The sequence below is a fragment of the Apodemus sylvaticus genome, chromosome 13 (genome assembly GCF_947179515.1).
Source record: "Apodemus sylvaticus chromosome 13, mApoSyl1.1, whole genome shotgun sequence".
NCBI lineage: Eukaryota > Metazoa > Chordata > Mammalia > Rodentia > Muridae > Apodemus > Apodemus sylvaticus.
Window position 1 is genome coordinate 70,366,028 of NC_067484.1, and position 22,600 is coordinate 70,388,627.

The 22,600-nt window shown below is 46.3% G+C and overlaps 2 protein-coding genes across 4 annotated transcripts in view; one reads left to right on the forward strand and one right to left on the reverse strand.

The window, feature by feature from the left end:
• Positions 1-15,315, forward strand: Slc23a1 (solute carrier family 23 member 1). Its single transcript, XM_052155568.1, has 16 exons — positions 1-1,428; positions 2,827-3,355; positions 3,893-4,027; positions 4,401-4,558; positions 5,111-5,199; positions 5,318-5,385; positions 5,524-5,705; positions 5,839-5,959; positions 6,140-6,296; positions 6,763-6,910; positions 7,382-7,487; positions 7,702-7,831; positions 7,914-8,057; positions 8,471-8,566; positions 10,531-10,796; positions 14,708-15,315. The coding sequence occupies exons 2-15, from the start codon at positions 3,320-3,322 to the stop codon at positions 10,776-10,778; spliced, it is 1,818 nt and encodes a 605-aa protein (XP_052011528.1). The 5' UTR covers positions 1-1,428; positions 2,827-3,319; the 3' UTR covers positions 10,779-10,796; positions 14,708-15,315.
• The window catches only part of Paip2 (poly(A) binding protein interacting protein 2), an 18,762-nt gene continuing 9,174 nt past the window's right edge, over positions 13,013-22,600 (reverse strand). For 2 of the 3 annotated variants that reach the window (XM_052155572.1, XM_052155570.1), the window contains 3 exons: positions 18,928-19,091; positions 16,672-16,851; positions 13,013-14,020 (listed from right to left, as the gene is read on the reverse strand). In XM_052155572.1, coding sequence (XP_052011532.1) covers positions 13,964-14,020; positions 16,672-16,851; positions 18,928-19,065 — 375 coding nt within the window. In that variant the 5' untranslated portion in view covers positions 19,066-19,091 and the 3' untranslated portion in view covers positions 13,013-13,963. Of the gene's footprint in view, positions 14,021-16,671; positions 16,852-18,927; positions 19,092-20,508; positions 20,596-22,600 lie in introns of all 3 variants that reach the window. The other variant, XM_052155571.1, reaches the window with a different exon arrangement.

Here is a 22,600-nt window from a genome sequence, read left to right on the forward strand (position 1 = left end):
GCTGTGCTCCAGCTAGACCAACAATGTCCGTCTACCAGTGGAAGGTCCAAGAATCCAGTTGTTGTTCAGTCCATGAGGCTGGAAGTCTCAGCTGCTCTTCAGTATCTGTCAGGGTCCCAAATAGTCTCCAATGCCGGGGGAGAGATGGACTTGCCAGCAAGAGTAAAAAGCTAGTAGACCAAGAGAGCAAGGCTGTGCCCAGGTTAAAGTGGATCTTCCCACCTCAGTGTTTGGTTTCAAACCCAGGGACAAGGGACTGAGGTGCATATTTTACAGACCAAACCAGACCTGGCCTCCAGGTTCTCCCAGCATCCCTGGGTCCTGACCTGGCACACCCTGCCCCCAACCCTGAACTTCCCAGCCCATGGGCTGGGCGGCCCCCAGAGGCTCCTCCCTATAGAATCCAGACATTTTGATCTCTCTCCTCTCTCTCTTTCTCTCCCTCTCTCTGCCCACACACCCTTTCTCTTCCCACTCTCCCCACCCCCACTCTCTCCTCATGGCAATAAACCTGCCTTTGTGTATGTTAATCTGGCTTGAATTGGCTCATTTTACTGGCAGTGGAAATAATGTGTCATTCGAGGATCCAGAATAAAAGTGGGTTTTCCCATTTCAAATGACGTAATTAAGGAAAAAAAATCTCACGGACCATTTGAGTTTTAGTTAATTCCAGGCATCATCAAGTTGATCACCAAGCTAGCCTGACGTTCTCTATGTAAACCAGGCTGTCCTTCAATTCACAGAGATCCATCTCCTGCCTGCCTCAAGTGTGCTGGGGTTAAAGGAATGTGCCGCTATGCTAGCTAGGCCTGAAGTAACTCTTAAGAGAAGCAACAATAGGTAATGTTCTAATCTTTGGAGCAGATCAGAATGTTATATCCACCCCAGGCCAGATATCTCCTATTCTTTTGAGCAGTAGGCTTAAGGAACAGTGACAGAGTGGATGTTTATCTTCCTAGTGTTGCCTGAGAAACAGGAGGTGGGGTCCAAAACTGACCATTCTCAGTGGCCTCTAAGGTTACACTGCCAGATAGGGTCTTAAAGACGTCACTATGGTGGAGGCTAGTGTCATGGTCCACACACGCACTGGGACACTTTTTCAAACCTTGTAATGCACATGTCCTGGTGAGGTTTGGGCTGTATTGAGCTGTGATTGAAGAAGGGGGGGTAGGGGCTCCCTTTTTGCCACCCGCAGAGAGCTGGGAGGAGCTGCAGAGGCCCAACAGGTCAGACCACTTTGGGAACTGCAGTGCAGGAACCAGGAGAGGAGTGGATCAAGAAGCAGACGGAAGGTTGGAGCTGGACAGGGAGCTGCATTCAAGACGGCCATGAAGCTGCTGCCCGGCTGGAGAGCCCTGCTGCCCCTTAGTCCTTGGCCTGGCCTGTGCCCCTGCATCCCAGCCCCACCATGGGCACAGCAACTCACAAGTAGGTAGCCTCTGGGGTGGTTGGGACTATGCTAACCTGACTGCCTCTGCTAACAGTCAGGCTGTAGCCCAGGCTGGATAGGAAAAGAGAGAGATGCAGGTACAGACTGAACACGGGTGAAGTGCTCAGAAGGGTCCTATGTTCAACTTAAAACCCTGATATATTATTATTATTATTATTTATTATTATTATTTTGGTTTTGGGGATTTGCTTTTTTCGAGACAGGGTTTCTCTGTGTAGCCCTGGCTGTCCTGGAACTCACTCTATAGACCAGGTTGGCCTCGAACTCAGAAATCTGCCTGCCTCTGCCTCCCAGAGCGCTGGCATTACAGGCGTGCACCACCAGCTCCCAACTTTATTTATTATTTTTTACCCCTTTGAAATAGGTATGGTGGTGGTGCGTGCGTGCATGTGTGCGTGCGTGTGTGTGTGTGTGTGTGTGTGTGTGTGTGTGTGTGTGTGCTGATTTTATTATCTGAGAGTCTTACTATATAGCTTGGGCCTGGAACATATTCTTTAGACCAGGCTGGCCTCAAAATCATAGAAATTTGCCTCTGCCTCCTGGGTGCCGGATTTTAAAAGGTGTGAGCTACCAAGATAGGGTTTTATGCAGTCAAGAATTTTGGAAGCTAGTCTTGAACACCCTCTCTTGCTTGCACCTCCCTTTGTGGGATTACAGGCACGTGTGATCATACCTAGCTTTTGTTAGTTTAAAAATTAATAAATTATATTGTGTGTGTACTCAAGCATGTGTAATGATATGTGTGTGTGTGTGTGTGTGTGTAGGGGGCAGGTGGCAACTTGAGAGACTCAATTCTTTTCTAGCTTGTGGGTCTTGGGGAGAAGACAGAACTCAGGTCATCAGGCTTGGCAGGAAGTGCCTTTTCCTGCTGAGCTATTTTGCCAGCCCCCAATTTTATTTTTATTTATTATTAGTTTGTGTGTGTGCATACATGCATGCATGCATACATGCACGCATGTGTGTATACATGCATGCATGCATGCATGCGTGTGTATGAGTGCATGCATGCATGCATGCATGCATGTGTGTGTATGAGTGCATGTGTGCGTGCCTGTCTGTCTGTTTGCGTTTGTGTCTGTGTTGTTTGAGTTTGAGTGTTTTGCCAAAGCGGCAAAAGACTTCTGTGGAAGTCAGAAGACAACCTATGGAAATCAGCTCTCTTCCTCAGGTCCCAGAGGTCAAATGCAGGTCACTGGGTGGCCTATGCCTTTACCTAAGGAGCCATCCAGCTGACCCTTTCCTGTTACTTTTCAAATAAGAGTAATAGCTATGTTGTGTATTCTTTTTTAAGAGCATAGCCCAGGGTGGCCTAGATGACTTGGTTTTCTGAACCTATCTGACCTTGGTCATATCACTCCTAAGTCTTTTTCTTTTAGCAGTGAAAGAGTTAACTCGTGCAGCCCGAGAGGGTACGAGTGACTGCGCATGTACAAATACAGGTACTGGCATTTGATCCTAACCCTGAAGAGCAGCGAAGGTGATAAGATAAACTTCCATTGATAAATGGGGAGGGTTTTGAGAGCAGGTGATGAGTCACGTCCTCTCCTGCTCCTCGCGTGTCATCCCTACACTGTCCCCTCTTCACCCTGTAGACTCTGGCCCTCTCTAGAGAAACAAGAACAGGCCTTGTGCCAGGCTTGGATGCTGGTAGGAGGGAGGATACTCAGCAGGCACACATGCCCCTTGCTTTACCACCAGAGCCAGAGTTAATACCTCACCTCCGCCCAGTATCCTTTCGCAATCCTGAGCTACGGGCCTGGTTACAGATTGACTTCGAACAATGTCTGATGAGTGGAGTAAAGTCCTCCCTGGCCTTGGTCAAGCCCTCTTCTTTTTTCCTCAGAGGTTTCTCAAACCTGTGCCTCAGAGATGAAAACTCAGGAGGACGCCGAGAGCCCAAAGCAGGTGCTGGGGGAATAGCAGAGCTGGGAGCTGGGCAAGGAACATGGCAGGCGTGGGCAGGGTCTGGGCTGGCCATCTGGGAGGACAGAGATAAAATTCCCAATGTACTTGACAAAAAATGACAGTCCTGAACTTCAAGTGGCACTCGGGGAATGGGGTGGAGGGAGGGGGTGAGTGAGCCTTAGGTTTAGGGGCTGGCTGACTTGGGCTTAGGGGTCAGTAGGGACTGGGCCTCCTCTCCCTGTGGTCCCTTCCAGGACCTCTAGGAGGTAGAGATGGGACAGGAGGGGGGTTTATCCACAGTCTAGACCTGCCCAGTCTGATCCCATTTTGGTCTCCCTAGTCTAAGCTCCTTAGGGCTCAGGAAGCCAGGACTGTGCTTTCATCCCTGCAGCAGGGTGTGGGAGGCAGGACGGACCACTGAGCCCCAGCTGGGGAGGGTGGCTGCCGCATCCTGCCCTCACTGAGTTTCTGGGAGGCCACTGTGGCTCCCATAGTCCAGGCTGTGCCCTGAGCTGCGGCCCCCTCTCCCCTGAGCAGCATGAGGTTCGGGACTCAGCAGGGATTTCCACCAGGGACCAGGTGGCGCCTTTGCCCACAGAGCCCAAGTTTGACATGTTGTACAAGATTGAGGACGTGCCACCATGGTACCTGTGCTTCCTGCTGGGTTTCCAGGTGGGTTTTCTCAAGGCCTCCCCAACACCATGTAAGGTATCGCAAACCGCCTCTGGTCAGGAAGGTCATTTCAGGCTAGAGAAAGAGACAAGGTCAGCCCGATGACTGTCACCAAACAGCTGTGCCAAAGAAGGTTAAGTAGCCTGGGAGGATTGTGGGTAGCATATGACAGACAGGAAGGGCCCATCTACAGAACCGTGGGAACAACCTGGGGGAGACTGCGGTCCCTGCGTGCTGAGCAGTAAGCTCTCTGGGAATCCCTTGCCAGGGGGTGGCTAATGTGATTGCAAGTCAGTCAGTATGGTTCAGGTTCAGGGCACAGATCCAGGGCCTGTATGTTGTGGGGCCATCTCTCGACTGTCTCCCACCCCAGCATTACCTGACCTGCTTCAGTGGCACCATCGCTGTGCCCTTCCTCCTGGCTGAGGCGCTGTGTGTGGGCCGTGACCAGCATATGGTGAGTCAGCTCATCGGTACCATCTTCACCTGCGTGGGTGTCACCACTCTCATCCAGACCACAGTGGGCATCCGGTGAGCGGTCCCTCCCCGGCTCAGAGGCACACACACTGCATGCGTGCACGTGGAGGGACAGGCGGTCTGAGACCGGCTGGGTTCTACCCTGTCTGCTGCCCTGTCTGCCTGGCTAGCCTTAGAACTAGGTAGCTGGGTTCCTAGGAACCCTCAAGTGCCCTCCTCTCACTTTACTCCAGAAGTTTAGGAGTACTGTTCCCTGCCTCACTGCACATGCCTGTGAGCGGGTTTTCAGCATCCACACGTAGACCTTGGGGACTCCTAGTCCTGGATGAACAACAGTCCAAGTCTGGTTGGCTCAGTGGTGGTGGGTGGGGACAGTCGCAAGCAGCTGTTCAGAAACGGAGCAGCAGTCCGCTGCTGAGGCCTTGGCTCTTCTGGGTGCTGAGATGGGGGGGGGGGGGGCTGAAAAGTGCAGAGCTTGAACTGGAGGAGCCCCGAGAATGTGGGGGAGGGGCTCCACATGGGGGCTCAGGGACTTCCCTGTCTCTGTCCCTTCCTCCAACCCTCATTTTCTATACCTTGTACTCAACCCACTACCCCGCTGCTAAGGCTGCCGCTGTTCCAGGCCAGTGCCTTTGCGTTTCTGGTTCCAGCCAAGTCTATCCTGGCCTTGGAGAGGTGGAAGTGTCCTTCGGAAGGTGGGTTTGGTTTTGGTGTCTGCACTGGAGGTCTTGGAGGTCTGGGCAGCTTCCCGGAGTCTAGGCACAAAGGGTGCATTTGTTTACAGCAGTGTGTTCTCCCCATCTCTGTCCCCAGAGGAGATCTATGGTAACTGGAGCATGCCCCTGAACACCTCTCATATCTGGCATCCTCGAATTCGGGAGGTGGGTAAAGAGATTGGGTTTGAAGGAAGGGCTGGATGGACAGACCCCTGCTGGTCTGTATTCAGGGAGGTGGCTGAGGAACTTACATTTTGATAATGGCCAGATCAAAGTGACTGTAGCTCATTTTGCCTTTTTTAGGTCCAGGGTGCAATCATAGTGTCCAGTATGGTGGAGGTGCTGATTGGGCTGATGGGGCTGCCTGGGGCCCTCCTCAGCTACATTGGGCCTCTCACCGTCACCCCCACTGTCTCCCTTATTGGCCTCTCTGTTTTCCAAGCTGCTGGTGACCGAGCTGGCTCCCATTGGGGCATTTCGGCTTGGTGAGCAGGCAGCAGGACTATTTCTGCCCAGTCCCAGGCGCTACCCCACCTCCCATCATCCCTGCCCTCTCGTCTGTTTCCTGGCCCCGACCTGGCCCACCAAGCCATTTTCTTCTTGCGTCTCTGCCTCCAGCTCCATCCTACTGATCGTCCTGTTCTCCCAGTATCTCCGCAACTTCACCCTCCTGCTGCCTGTTTACCGATGGGGCAAGGGCCTCACTCTCTTCCGCATCCAGATCTTTAAGATGTTTCCGGTGAGGAGCTCTCATGTGCTGCGAAAAAGGGCGAGGCTTGAGCCAGGGAAGTTCGGGGAAGGCTGGGGGTTCCCGCCAGAGGCTAGGAGTCAGATAGGGCTCTGGGACTGACGCAGAAGCAGGCGAGTCTGCACCAAGGTCTCCAGTGTCTGCAGCGCCCTGTCACCCCACCTGCTCCAGATCGTGTTAGCCATCATGACCGTGTGGCTGCTCTGCTATGTGCTGACCCTGACAGACGTGCTGCCCGCAGATCCCACAGTCTATGGCTTCCAGGCTCGAACTGATGCCCGAGGGGACATCATGGCTATCTCTCCCTGGATCCGAATCCCCTACCCATGTAAGCAAGCCTGCTTGGTCCCTTCTGCTTCCAACTGAAATTCCTATGAGACACCCAGTGACTCTGGATTTGGCTGACAATGCAGCATTAGCCCTGTTTTAGGATGCCCGAGTGGTGGTTTACCTCCAGATCTTATTCTGGACCAGGGTATCAGTGAGACCCCCCCCCCCCCCCCACCAGCACCTCTCCCTTTTTCTTTACTTATTTATATACTTTTTTTTTTTAATGTAAGAGTGCTCTGTCTGCATGTACACCTACATGCCAGAAGAGGGCATCAGATTCCTTTCTAGATGGCCACGAGCCAGTGTGTGGTTGTTGGGAATTGAACTCAGGACCATCTGGAAACACTGTCAGTGTTCTCAACTGCTGAGCCATCTCTCCAGCACCTTCCACCCCCTTCAAATAACCCCATCTATTCCCAAGTCATCACAGTTTCCTTAAGAACCTATCGTTTCCTCCAACCCAGGTCAGTGGGGCCTACCCACAGTGACTGTGGCTGCCGTTCTGGGAATGTTCAGTGCCACACTGGCGGGCATCATTGAGTCCATCGGTGATTACTATGCCTGTGCCCGGCTGGCTGGAGCACCACCCCCTCCAGTACATGCCATCAACAGGTATGCCCACCTCAATGTCTGATCCCAAGGAGCCACTATGACAGCAAGTGTAGGGACAGGACTAGGTCACACACTTAAGCTTAGGCATGAAAGTTACCCTCACTTCTAGCCTTCACTTCCCTGGAGCATGGAGTGGGGATGACTCGTTCTGTAAATGCTGAGAACAGTGAGGATGTCAGTGCCAAGGAAACCAGTTGTTGACAACCATGTGTGCACCCAGTTTGTGTGCATTCTTATTCAATGGCTAACTATGCTGTGAGATTGGGCCCCTTATCATCTTCATGGTACAGAGGGGAATTGAAGCTCAGAATTGTCCGAAGGGAGTAAGCACTGAGTGCTGGTTCTGACAACTGGCTTCCAGGCTCTAGATGGTACCAGCCCGCACAGCTTCAGAGGGACATGTAGTAGACCAAAGTGACAGTAGACTGGTGAAGGGGCGGGGCCAATACCTCACTCACCATTTCTTTACAGGGGAATTTTCACTGAAGGCATCTGCTGCATTATCGCTGGGCTACTGGGCACAGGCAACGGGTCCACCTCTTCCAGCCCCAACATTGGGGTCCTAGGGATTACCAAGGTGCCACACCACCGCTTGCCAGAGCAGCAGTCCTGTTCATGCGTTGCAGGCCCTGTTCTAAGCCACCTTGGCTTTAGCCTAGCCCCACCCTGTCTTTGGGAGCATCCCACCTTTATCCTACCCCCTCCTAATGTTGGAGTCCATTATGCGCCTACTACCCTGCCCCTGGAACTAGCCCCACCTCTGGGCCTAGCCAGCCCCTGGCTTCCTGCAGGTGGGCAGCCGAAGAGTCGTGCAGTACGGTGCAGGTATCATGCTAATCCTGGGTGCCATTGGCAAATTCACAGCTCTCTTTGCCTCGCTGCCAGACCCCATCCTGGGAGGAATGTTCTGCACCCTTTTTGGTGAGTGTCTGATGCCTCCCCAGGGGGTGATGGCAGGACCTGGTCTAGCCAGGCTGAGCCTCTAGCAGTTCTGCTGTGGCAGGTATGATCACTGCCGTGGGACTGTCCAATCTGCAGTTTGTGGACATGAACTCCTCCCGCAACCTCTTTGTACTGGGATTCTCCATGTTCTTTGGCCTCACACTACCCAACTACCTGGACTCCAACCCAGGTGCTATCAACACAGGTACTTTTGTTCTCTGCTATCTCCAGAGATGGGGGACTGTGGGCTGGAGAGCACTCCAGTGGCACAGCAAGGAGGCTGAGGTGATAAGCAGAGCCTACCTATTGAGGGTTTTTTTTTTTTTTTTAATATGCTCATTTAATTTTCCTAATAGTTGCACGAGATTCTATTACCTCTGTTGTCCAGAGGAACATGAACTCAGAGAGGCTTAAGTGACTTGTCCTAAATCACAGCTAGCAGCTGTCAGAAGTTTCTCCCCAAAGATGAGACAGAGGTACAGACAGGCTTGAAGGTCAGGCTTGGGACTATTCCATGGCTATGACAGTTTATAAGAAGTCCGTGGACCACACAGGTAGAAAGTCCCTATGCCTTCCAGAGAAGGCCACTAGCCCACTGGCCTCTGACTCCTCCCACAGGCATTGCTGAAGTGGATCAGATCCTAACTGTGCTGCTGACCACAGAGATGTTTGTCGGCGGGTGCCTTGCTTTCATACTGGACAACACAGTGCCAGGTACTGGGTCAGTTCTGGGAGAGATGCGCAGAGCCAGGCTTATACCACATCATGTATACATACACTCATGATTTGGTTCTGGAGATGTGGCCAGGCTTGCTGCCATGCAGGCCAGTGCGCAGAAGAAATGGGCTGGTGGAGTGTGCACTGGCTGGAGGGAGAGACTGAGGCACAACCTATCTCCTAGGTCTTGAGAGCTCTCTGGTTTTGGGAGTCCTTGTCTCACCAACTCTTTAGCGTCATCAGGCTGAGAACACCTTTATCTTCACAGAGCTGGATAGGCAAAAATGCAGCAAAGGTTTGTAGGAGAAATTTATCAAGAACGGTATCAGCCTGCTGTACAAACAGAAGGAGCCCCCAGAATGAACCTTGGATGCCAAGTTTTGTTTGTTTTGCCTTTTGCAAGGATTGTGGAAATGTGACGGTCTGGTATGCATATGCCCAGTAAATATATTTTAAAAACTGATAGCCATCAGATCTGAGTCAGTGGAAGAGTGTCTCACATCACCCTTAAACCTGACAAGCAAAGTAGCTGCCCAGATCTGAGGTGCTACACTTAATCCCATGTTGAAGCAAAGCAACAACAACAACAACAAGTTACTACAAAGTCATAAAGTAACATTAAACTGCCAATCTGAAACAGCATGTATTCAAGCCTTTTACCACAATGCTTCTGCAGGTGGGTTCGAGGACACTGGGTGGGTAAAACTCAAGAGCGCAGTCATTAGCCACATCTGAGACTTGGCAAGCTCAGACTTTCTGAACTTCTCATTCTCTTGTCTTTATCTGCTCAGTGTTGACTTTATACCTGCCTCACACCTCAGACAAGAGTCAAATGCAGTTTAGGACAAGCTGGTGGAATTTACCAGCTTGGCCCTGAGTCAAGCTGAGGAGGATGTGGGTAACTGTTGGTTATGAGGAATCCTGGCCACAAAATCGGAAGTAAAACTGAGTTTAAATTATAAGCTGCAGTGAATAGGCTGGCATCATTGTAGGTAAGCCAGCTCCATGCTAGGCGCCTGGTAGGAAGAGGATGCTCTAGGTTAGGCAGGCTTTCACGCTACAGCAGAGGAGTAAAGCCAAACGGGGATGCTGGGACCTCATGGCAATAGCTCTTTTCCCTTTCCACCCTGGCCACCTGATTCCGGGTCCTGTGTGAACATCTCCAGGCAGCTTCTAGTGATGTCTCCCTCCTTGTTGAGAGCTACAGCACAATGGGCTACTTAGTTCTAGCTGCTCTCACTCCTCCCACTAAGTGAATTAGTTCAGTCTTTGTCAGCTCCAGCCCTTCTGAGAACCTGCAATCTCTGGGATTCCTCTCCCTACTATAAAAATGGTTTATGTCCCAAATGTAGAATCTTAATAGTGAATCCTAATACTGATAAAGTATTTCTTTGTATGGTCTATGTACTTGGGCTGGCGGGATAACTCAACAGGAAAGGGTACTTGCCGAATCTGAACTGAGTTCAATGCCCAGGGCCTTTAGGATGCAGCAAGAGAAGCTACTTGCTTCTCCTCGCTCTCATGGTTCCAAAAATGCTAGATAAACAGTAAAGGTGATAAGTTTTTAAAAACATGTCCTTACTCTGAGGTGCAAGCTGGACACTATTTGCATCCCAGGAGCCAACCACACACTAGCCCCATATTCACAGTGTAAAATGACTTAGCTTGTTTATTCACCTTCAAGTTTTGTGCCTCTGCACCTCCCAGGGGTGTTCAGAAACAATGAAATTACTTAGCACAGGACCTGATGCTGTAGTTATCTAGTATTACTCGTTTAAGGTTTCTCAGAGCTCTGGCGAGTAAGGCATCCAGAGTGCCTATGCAGCATGCAGAACTGCCTTGGGCCCCATCCTGACAAGGCAGATTCATACTTGATTCTAGAAACATGACTTAGGACTGGCTATGTGCAGAAAAGGTAAAGGGTTGTTATCCTCCTAGATGACCTCACTGTCCTTTTGCAGGGAGTCCAGAGGAAAGAGGCCTGATACAGTGGAAAGCTGGAGCCCACGCCAACAGTGAGACCTCAGCCAGTCTCAAGAGCTACGATTTCCCCTTTGGGATGGACATGGTAAAAAGGACCACCTTTTTCAGATATGTCCCCATCTGCCCAGTCTTCAGAGGATTTTCTAAAAAGACAGAAAATCAGCCTCCAGTTCTAGAAGACACTCCGGACAATATAGAAACTGGGTCTGTGTGTACCAAGGTCTGAAAACTACCTCTACGAAAGGTAGGACGTGTTATGGTTCTTGTGGGAGGCTGAATAATCAAACATCTGTTTAAACAAAAAGAAAAATCAAACTACTTTCATTTTTGTAATGTTACATGTTTCTTCACGGGGAGATTAGGCTGGGTAAAACGTCCAATGTGGATCTGGGTAGAATTCCTTAGCCATGCTATAGTGAGAACAGAAATTTTCAACTGTTGTGAGCCATCGATAGTCACAAGTGGAACTATCAATCCCACCAGACACAGGCAGCATCTGGACCAACTAGAGTCTAAGAGCCGTCACCGTCAGTCTGGGTCCGTGTACTTCTGTAATTAAGTGCTGGCGTTAGCACAATCAGCTCACCCTCCACTGATGCAATCTATTTATAGCCCCTCTTAAAGTGAAGGAATTAAAAAGTATGCATTGTATGTATGTACATTAGTGCACATCATATGCTCGTCCGGTGCCCACAGAGGTCAGAAGAAAGTATAGGATCCTCTGGAACTGAAGTTATGGATGGTTGTGAGCCACCATGTGGGTACTAGAGAAAATAAAACCTGGGTCCTTTGCAAGAGCCACAAGTGCGCTTACTCCCTGAGCCATCTCACCAGCCCTTCAAATGCAGGGATTTATAGGTACATTACCATTACCACACCTACGTAGTATCTTTGAGATTGGAAAGGTTGGAAACACCAGTACCATAAAACAGGAGAGATCCTTCTACATATGTTGTTTCAATGTTAGTAGACATAAAATTAAAATTATTTACAATTCAGTTACCAGAAACCTGTTAAGACAAGCCTGTAAGGGTGTGATCATATATCTTTAAGCTTCAAAAACATGTGGGCAGTTCCAAATCCTACTTTTGCCTAGAATGCAGACACTTGGCTCTAGTTAATTCAAATATTTTCCTCCTCGAGTAAGAAACATTCCAGTGAAAGTTGTGAGTGGTGGCTTAACCCTGTAAGCCCTGCTGTAAGGAGCAGGCAGGAGCCACGGGTTGAAGCTGGCTTGAGCGGCGCCCCTTGTGCACTTGATTCTGAGTAATTAGAGAACAAGTGTGTTACACCCCCCCACCCCACCCCCCAACAAGTGTCAAGCATGCCTGTCTTTTCCAGAGTTTCTTTAAAAACTTGCCTGTGGCCTGGCGTAGTGGCACACATTTAATCCCAGGACGTGGGAGCCAGAGGCAGGCAGGTTTCTGTGAAGTGAAGCCAGCCTGCCTGACACAGGAAGTCCAGGACAGCAAGAGCTATGGAGGGAGACCTTGTTTCAAAAACCAGTAACAGGAGGCTACTCTTCCAGAGGATCCTGGTCCAATTCCCGGCACCTAAGTGGCAGCTCACAGTTGTCTGTAACTCCAGTCCTAGGGGCTCTGATGTCCTGTTCTGGCCTTTCTGGCTACCAGGCTTGAAAGAGATACAGACATACCTGTAGACAATAGTCACTCATCTAATAATAACAATTTAAAAAAAAAAGAAAATTAAAACACTCGTCTCTTTATTAGTTTAAGGTAACTGTTTTTGAAAAGCAAAAAGACTCTCATTGGCTGCACACGGTGGCATAAACCCAGCAGAGGCAGACAATCAAGGCCAGCCTGGACTATAGAACAAGTTCCAGGACAGTCAGAAGTACATAGAAAAATCCTGACTTGGAAAAACAAAACAAACAAAAGACCCTCACTGGATGTGGATGACCAGTGACCAGTGGTTGGTTAGCGTGCATAAAACAGCTCTCAAGTTCCACCTCTAGCACCATGAACAAAACCCAAACCAAATAGAGAACACCTTAAAGCTTTGCAGAAAGAGCCAGAAATACCATCCCAGGTTATCCCATTCAAGGTAATCCCAGTATCCAGAAGCTTGAAGCAGGAGGACCCTAAGTTCAAAGCAGGCCTTGGCTATTTAGCAATACACTGTCTCAAATATAATAAATGGCTACCTGGCCTGTTTCAGTCTGCAGCTCTACAATACCCAGAACATCTATGCTGCTGCACATACTAAGCAAGTGCTCTGCACTAACAGATACCCCCAGCCCAACCACAGTGCTACACCATGGCTGTCTAAGATTGCTGACAATGCAGTCTTGGGCAAGGACAAGCACTGGACAGAAACCTGCATGGCTACTAGAGCACACCCTCCTGTCAGCACACCTCACACGCAGGGCTGCCCACTGCACACACTAGATGAGCACCAACGCTGGAGTCTGGAGTCTGCACCAATAACACAAGCACCAGCTCGGTTCTACTATCATTTATTTTTTTAAATATTTTTGAAAAAATATAATTTTTTTACAATATTTTCAACTTAAACACTATTCACACTGAACACGTATGGCAGCTCAACCTACTCAAATAACGGAGTTTAAGAAGCCAACTGTTCTAGCTTTGTTAAAAGAAAACCTGTGCTGCAGACCATAGTCATGACGGTTAACAAAGCAAGGAAGAGCACCAAAGTCATGCTGGCTGCCGTCGCTCGCTCGAGTGCTTCAACTGGACCGTGGGTTGCTGTGGGTCTGTGTCAGACTCCACACATGATGGCTATGATGCAATCAATCTTCAGGAGATGAAAGCCTCAAATTGCATTTCCCCAAGATTAACACTAGGAGAACTCAGTATTCCTAACATGATAATACACCAGGCAGACTAGCTCCTATCTGACCACCACCTTGTAACCCCAGTCAAAGACTTTCTTGTGAAATTACTTACTTCAAAAGTTACAGATTTTCTTCAGAAAAGGTTATTTTTGATGGACAAAAGCAATTGAGAAATCTGTTTAACAATCAGAACCTAATTTAAATTTACTTATCCTTTTTTTTTTTTAACAATGTGTAGATATTAAAAAGTGTCAACTAACCCTAAGGGACCAGTTTAGCCTCAAAGACAGACAATTCAATGAGATTTGGAGGTGATTTAATTTGGTTCTTTGTCACAATTGACTGGTGCTTCTTCCATTGCTGTCTTTACATTAAGCCATGCGGCCAATTCTACTTTCAGTAACTGTGTGACAGCTTCTTACTTAGTAACAGTCTCAGCACTTTTATTAAGCATGCAAGACTAACAAAAACTTTGGCAATGCGTAAGTGTAACACAGTGACGAGAGAGCTTTTACAATGGAGTCTTCTAACACTGCCTTCCCAGTGTGGAAACTGTGCTACATCCACCAAAAGCGGCCGGCTGCTCAGACATGTCAGTACTTCACCCCAGGAACAAACTCCTTTGCATTGGGATTCAGATTGCTCTTGACCTGGAAAAAAAAGAAAAGCAAGTTCATTACAGATGACTGTGAATTCTCAGAAGTATTCAGCCTAGACCGTTAGGTAAAAATTATCGCCCAGAAAAATACAAAAGATTGGACTCTAAGGTTCACCTAAGCCCAAACTCATGGCAGAGAAGGAATGTAATCTGGCTGTCCACAAACTCACAGAGCCCACCAGCTTGTGTGCCTCGAGAGTGGTGCTGGGACTGCAGGTGTGCACCACCACCTGGTCTCTATGTCCTATCATACCAACCTCTAAAGTAGGAAGTGACATTAAGTATAAAAAGAAACCCTTGCCGGGTGGTGGTGGCACACGCCTGTAATCCCAGCACTCTGAGAGGCAGAGGCAGGCAGATTTCTGAGTTCGAGGCCAGCCTGGTCTACAGAATGAGTTCCAGGACAGCCAGGGCTATACAGAGAAACCCTGTCTCGAAAAAAACCAAAAAAAAAAAAAAAAGAAACCCATTAACGTCACTTAAACTATAAGAAATAGCATAAAATAAGGAGTTTTTTCCAAGTGTGCCTGATGCTCTGAAAATACTTCCAAACATGTTATATACATGTTCTCAGTTTGATTAACTGGGGCACTGTTGGTTATTTGGGAATTTTATTTGCGATTTTCACTGAAAACTTGGGGGTTATCTTTCTACAACTGTTGTTTTCTAATTCCCATAGGAGACATTGTGTGTAACAGGAAAAGAAAACTACCCAGGAGACAGAAGACCTGAGTTGGAGATCTCAGCTGTACCCTATTCCAAATTCCCATGGAAGCTTGTACAGATCATCCTCTGTGACTCCACTGCCGTGTCAGCCCAAGTCTCTAAGTACTCCAGAGACCTGTACTGTAGTCCTGTCTTCTCACTTCCACTTCCCCAAGCATGCAGTCAATGTAGAGAGGAAGAGCTGGAGATCCTCTACACTGAGAGCTGATAAAAAAGAAACCTGGAGAGATTCCAGGGGTAGATGTAGACATGAAGATAGGATTAAAGAACCAACCAACCAACCCACCCTGAATTTAATTCAATGCCATGTATTTTAAGACCAATATTAAGACATAATATTAAGTAACATAGTGGACCAATAATTTAGATAAGTATTCTCCCTTTACACAGGGGAAATAAATCTATACTTTCAGACTAGTTCAGTAATAAAAATGTCTGTTTAGAATGTTCTAGTCCTCGGCTTGACCTTCAACATTAAATATGTAGAAATAAAAACCCTTAAAAGAAAAAAAGCAAGCATGGTTTAATTGTAAAATCAAAACAAAACAAAAACCCAGAATTCTTGACTATATAACCTTCTAGAAGCTAGAGAAGTCTAAAAATTAAAGTAATCTTGAAAAGATTGAGTCAAACAATCCAGTTTCTGTGTTATGGATTTATGCAAATCCAGGCTATACATTAATTCTTTATTCATCAGAGCATCAGTAGTATGTGAAATGACTAAGCAGTAGGCAAATATGTCCCAACAGACCAGATCATACACCTATTCATTTCAGCTCTTGTCAGTTACTGCACAATGTGAATTTGTGTTCTCTATGTTGTTCTTTAGCAGCAGAATGTTTTCCAAAAGCTTGGTGGGAGCCGGGCAGTGGTGGCGCATGCCTGTGATCCCAGCACTCTGGGAGGCAGAGGCAGGTGGATTTCTGAGTTTGAGGCCAGCCTGGTCTACAGAGTGAGTTCCAGGACAGCCAGGGCTACACAGAGAAACCCTGTCTCGAAAAATCCAAAAAACCCAAACCAAACCAAACCAAAAAAACTTGATGGGGAGGAGAACTGTAAAGCATCCTTTGGGATGCTTGAAATCTGAGTATTCAAGTTTAGGTGATCATGATGAACAGCTTAGTAAACTAATCCATAACACACAGAAGCTTCTAATTCTAGGTCTCGGCAGTCTGGAGGTATGGGGACTGCTCATGTTTAAGGTTAGTCAGGGCTATACATTGAGTTCCAGATTGGAGGAGAGTGAAACTCTGCTTCAACCACCCACCTACTTCATGAAATAAAAAAAAGAATCTTTTGTCTTAATTTTAGTAAAAGACTCCTCGGGACTCAGTGACTGATCTTACAGTGGTCCTGAGTTCAATTCCCAGCAACCACATGGTGGCTCACAACCATCTGTAATGGGATCGGAGGCCCTCTCTGGTGTGTCTGAAGACAGCAATGGTGTGCTCATATGATGTAAACTTTATTGCAAGCACATTACCAGTGACAAGACTGAGAAATAAGAAGATGAACCTAGGTTTGTATTCTTTTTCTGCCAAGAGCTTGTAAATGTATCTCAAAGAAACTCAATTAAGAGATCTTAGAAGTTTTATCAGATAAAAATTTCCAAATTTTACCAAATGTTTAGGTTAAAATTAAAGATGGAAACTTTTATCAAGATACTTTTATATAATCAAGTCATATGGTAACACTTTAAGTTTCTAGACCACTCCAAGATACTCCAAGACAGACGGGAGGCCCCAGCTTCCATCTACAGTGGAAGCATTTTCAAAGGACAAGCAATTGGAAACTCTTTCTTAAAGAGCAGATGGGTTTTCCACTTATGGGAGATAAGATAGGGCGGACACACACACACACACACACACACACACACACACACACACACACACACACAGATGAGAAACGACTTTTTACCACAAGATCTTCCAGAGAAGAGCCATCACTGATAACAAGGTCATTAAACTGGTCTTGGATTTGGTCCATAGTTTGTGGGAGATCTCGGGCTGGAATAAACCATTCGTGTTCTTCTTCCTCTTCCAGCATTTCTTGGAAACAGCGTTCAATAAATTCTTCTTCCCACAACTCCTCTTCTATCTAGATTTATAACAAAAGGGGCTAATTATGGCTTAAAATATTTTAAACCATGCCATCTGAAATCATAATGTAAGGGCCAGGTATGGTAGTGCATGCCTTTAATCCCAGAACTCAGGAGGCAGGCAAGCAGTTATCTAAAAGTCTGAAGACTTTTAGATAGATACATAGTGACTGTCTCTGTAGAACAGAACCAAATCAAACTATCATGTGCCTGGCTGTGTGGTTTACAACTCTCATGTTGGCACTGAAGTTGTAGGGCAGCCTGTGACACAGTTTGATGAGCTTGTCTCTCAAATGTTCTCATTACAGCCAGGCACAGCTGTAATCCCAGGACTCTGGAGGCTGAGATGTGTGGAGTTCACATCCACACACCACAAATGTCAGAGTTGCGACTGTAACTCATTGATATAGTAGTCCATTGCGATGCAGGGAGTCTGACTCTCCTCCCTGCTTCTGTACTACAGGAAAAAAAGCCCCAATCTACCATTAAAGACCTAGCAATGTCTGTTTCGGGCTACTCCAAGTCTTTACTTGTCTCTACAGAAGGTTTTTCCATTGAGAGTAGCAAAGTAAAAAGTAATGGATGATCTCTTCGAGGGATTTTTCAGAATTTCTCATGAAGCCTTAAAATATCTAGGACTTAATCCAACCTCCATAAAGACTAAAGAAAATCTCTAAAAGGTAGAGATTAACAACAGCTCAAAACCCCTCAACTGATTTCAGGATGGAGACATGGTCAACTCTCAAAGCAAAACGAAGCACACACACCTACACACCTGTTAAACCGTTGAAAAAGAGGCTCAATGTTAAAGTCTGGTTCCCACACCCACACTGGGCAGCTCAAGATTGCTTCTAATCCAGCTGAGGTGACCCAATGCCCCCTACGGCCTCTGCAGGAACTCGTACACACATACATAAACAATAAAAACAATCTAAAACCCAGCCAGGCCTAATAGCTCATGCCTTTAATTCCAGCACCCGAGAGGTAGAGGCAGAGACTGACAGGCGGCCCCCCATGTGTCAAGACAGCCTAGTCTATATAATGAATTCAGCCAGCCAGGGCCACAGGGAGATACTCTCACTGAAACAATACAGAACTGTTTTACTCTGGAATGTCCATCACAGGATGCAAAGAAGTTGAGCTAACTACTGACTGCAGAAACCATGATCAGGATTGGGAATGAGAAAATGACAGACAATAGAAACATGGGAATAAAAGATGACATCAATTTATCAGAGCTCTCTAAAGAGAGGCAGGAGCAGATTTTTCAGGTTGATTAAGATTGAGGCTCTCCAGGCGGTGGTGGCGCACGCCTGTAATCCCAGCACTAGGGAGGCAGAGGCAGGCGGATCTCTGAGTTTGAGGCCAGCCTGGTCTACAGAGTGAGTTCCAGGACAGCCAAGGCTACTCAGAGAAACCCTGTCTCGAAAAACCAACCAACCAACCAACCAACCAACCAACCAACCAACCAACCAACCAACCAACAAACAAGATTGAGGTTCAATGGGGCTGGAGAGATGGCTCAGTGGTTAAGAGCACTGACTGCTCTTCCAGAGGTCCAGAGTTCAATTCCTAGCAACCACATGGTGGCTCACAACCATCTCTAATGGGATCTGATGCCCTCTTCTGGTGTATCTGATAGATAGAAATAAAAAAAGTAAATCTTTAAAAAATAAAAAAAATTGAGGCTCAAGTGAAAAGCAGATAATTTTGAACCAGGATGTCTATGGTCTGTCTGTTCCAGTTTCCCAAATACTTTTGGATTTGCAGTGTAATAGAGATGTGACTGGTTTAAGACAGTGGTTTACAAACTGAAACTATCCAGAGCTCTTTTCAGTTTCCCAGGCTCCACCCTATTCTTCTGAATCAATCTTTAGGGCGGGAGCCTGAAACAAGCTGCCCAAGTAATTTCAATGAGCAATTTAGCCTGGCAGTAATTAGCAGCCAAATAAAATAGGAGTGGTAGCACATAAATCCTTAGTGCACAGAAAGGACTAGACACACACAGTTCAGGGCCAAGCACATATCTGAGATAGGAATCTATGAAAAGAAACATGTCTGTATAGAAAACTAACTTGTCTGTTGAATTCCTCTTCATTTTCCATCCACATGTACTCTGCAAATGGATTATCCTCTTCATGAGAATGACCGTTAATAATCACATCGTCATTGATGATGCTTGGGCTAGTACTGCTGCGACTTGGATCTTTCATGGTTGGTGTTCGTTGTCGTTTTTAACCTTTAAAGTAGAATACAATCTTAATGAGCACGCTTGTTATTACCTATCAAGGTTTTAGAGGCACATGCTACATTAGTTGGAGAGCTTCTTTCTTTTTCCAAAATGACTTTAAGAGCTGAGTGCTAGATTTGAGGTACAGATGTAGGACAATTTTAGTGTATGAGGACATTGGACATGTATGAGAGCCAGAGGTCTGGTGCCACCAATTGTTTAAAAAAGGTTTGTGTCAGTACTCAGAGGCAGGTAGATGGATATCTTTTGAGTTCCTGGCCAGCCTGGCCTACATATGGAGTTTGAGTATAGCTAGTGCAACATAGTGTGACCCTGTCTCAACAAAAAGTATGACATATGCTAGGTTTGAGATATAGACTTATGTACGTGTCATGAGATGTGTGTGGAAACTAGCAGACAATCTATCCAAGTTGGTGCTTTCTTTGCACTATGTGGGAGTCAAACTCAGTAAGGTTTTCAGGCAAATGCCCGAATCCACTGAGTCATCGTCTTGGCTTCTACATTATTTCGTTTTTGGTTTTTTGAGACACAATATCACTCACTATGTAGCTATGGCTGCCCTGCAACTATGCAAACCAGGTTGTCCTCAAACATAAAGAGATCCACCTGCCTCTGCCTCCAAGTGTTGGGATTAAAGGTGTGTGCCACCATGCTGAGCTAGAAAAAAACACAACAAGAAAATTTTGAAAATTTATGTCTGAAAGCCAGGTGGTACAGGCTAAAATCTTAGCATTTGGGAGGCAGAAGCAGGCAGATCTCTGAATTTGAAAATAGCCTGGTCTATAGAGTGAGTTTCAGGACAGTCAGGACTACAAAGAGAAATCCTGTGTGTGTGTGTGGGTGGGGGTGGGAGTTTTCTTTTGTTTGTCAGGCCAGAAAGGCTTATGGAATCTCAATGATCGTTTATGTCTTTTTTTGTTTTTTGGATTTGTTTTTTTTTTTGAGACAGGGTTTCTCTGTGTAGTCCTGGCTGTCCTGGAACTCACTCTGTAGACCAGGCTGGCCTCCAACTCAGAAATCCACCTGCCTCTGCCTCCCAGAGTGCTGGGATAATAGGCGTGTGCTACCACTGCCTGGCCGATTCTTTATGTCTTTCCTGGCTGTCCTCTGACCTCCACTTACACACTGTGATGTGTGCTGTAATATACCCTAGAAAGTATAATAAATGTACTCTCCCAATCAGAGTTTGGCAAATATACTGTCTGACTTTAGTTGAGACTACATGTGGTAGGTATTATGTGCATTATAATTACTGTCAACTACAACATTTAATACCTAAGCATGCTTATTAACATGCTTAGGGCTTAATGGATGTTAGTAACTCTTTTATTCCAAAGACAACAATAGTCATTTGCTCACATTTGATAGTTTCTCACCAGCAAATAACTTAATGTAACATAATTACCTATAAAAATTAGGCTAGCCAGGTTGGTGGTACAAGTGTTTAATTTTAACACTCTGGATGAAGAGTCTGGAGGATTTGATTCTGAGGCTAAAAATTAAAACACAGAATTTCAGATTCTTCACTATTTTCTAGTTAAGTTTGAAATTGAAACAAAAGTACCAGATGGTGGTAGAATAGGCTTTTAATCCTAGCTCACCACTTGAGAGACAGAGCCAGGTGGATTTCAGAGTTCGGAGCAAGGCCTGGTCTACAGAGTGTTTCAGGACAGCAAGGGCTGGCTGGGCTGGCTACACAGAGAAACCCTGTCTCAGAAGAAGAAAAAAAATGGGCAAAGAAGATCAGTTGGACATTTAGTTGATGTTGTCTTTAATAAAAACAATTGTTAGGGGCTTAGTAATTCAAAGGATATGGGATAGAGACAGTTTGACAACGCTGTGGGCTTTCTTGTAGGTACAGATTAGGTTTGCCATAAGGTTACCAAATCAAGAGTTCTAGCCCAGCATGGTAGCAGCACATACCTTTACTCCTAGGTCTCAGGAGATAGAGGCAGGTGGATTTCTGTGATTTGGAGGCCAGTTTGGTCTAGACAGCAGCTCCAGGCTAGTCAGGGGGGCACAGTGAGACTCAGTCTCAAAAAGAATCTAGAAAAAGTATTCACCTCCATATATTGAAAGATTATGAAAAGAGATGCTGGGGGATCTATAGCAACCTTATGAAATATACTGTTCACTGAATAGAAAGAACAAAGGCATCTACATTTGAAAAAGGATACAAGAAAGATGCTTTGATTAGAAAAAGCACACACAGACTTTCACAAGAATATCCCAAGAATGAAATCAAAATTTAAAAGAATCAACAAAGACTTCCAAGATGAGCACATGTCACACAGACATGGTGTCACACACTTATGATCCATCCTGGCAGTGGAGAGGTTAAGGCAAGAGATGAAAATTTCAAAACTATCCTCAGCTACAGAGGGAATTTGAAGCCTGACTACATGGGATGCTGTCTTAAACCTGTTTGGGCTGATTGGGGATACTCAGTGGAAGAGCACTCAGGTGGTAGCGCACACCTTCAGTCCCAGCACTTGGAAGGCAGAGGCTGATGGTTCACTATGAGTTTGAGGCCACCCTGTTTTGGTAGGGGTAGGTGAGTGGGTGGTGGTGGTGGTATGAGGCCCTGTGTTCACTCTCTAGTACCATGGTGCAGTGGGGGAAGGGAGGAGAGACGGATAGACATTTCATCAAAATATATTTTAACCCCCATCAAATATAAACAAGCAAAGGATTTGAATAATGATAGATATACAGATGACTTATAAAAACAAAGCTCACACCTTTACCCCAGTACTCAGGAAACAAAGGAAGAGATTTCCTCTGCTGAGTCTAGGCCTACCAGAGCCACACAGTTCTTGTATTTAATAAAAAGAAAAAAAAAGCTTATAAGCGTTTAAAGTAAATCTAACATCCATTAGAGAAATACAAACCAAAGTCACACTAAGACGCCAGACCACACCCTCTAGGAGAGCTATAGTAAGTCTAAGTAAGAATGTAGAGAAACCAGAACCCTCACTCATCAAGGGTGGGAAAGTAATGTGCTATCAACTGCTTTATAAAACATTACGGCAGGCCATTAGTAGTTTAAACAAAGACTATCATTTGGCCCAGCAATTCTATCTCCTAGGTATATACTTAAGTAATTAAAGTGTATGCCTACATGTGCTGGAACATGGCCCAGGTATGGAGTCATATGAGAATTCTGAGTGCTTGTGAGCACACTTCAAAGAAAAACAAGAGCCTGCGACCTCAGTTTCTTTAATACTTGGAACTGTTCTTTGGAAAATGTTTTCATGCTCTGCCCAGGTGTAGGATAGTGAATTTACTTCAGATTATTCATTATTGTTTGTTGCTGTTATTCAATTAAATGTTTAAACTACCCTTTATATGCTTCTGGGAAACTTGCGTGGCTTGTTCTTGTGACTGAATAAAGCTAGAACTCAAGACAACTTCACTGAGGTGAGCTTTACCCATATAGGTTTTGAGCCTGTCTGAGGCTCTGAATGAAGTTGGCTATTGCATAAGAGTTTAGTTGG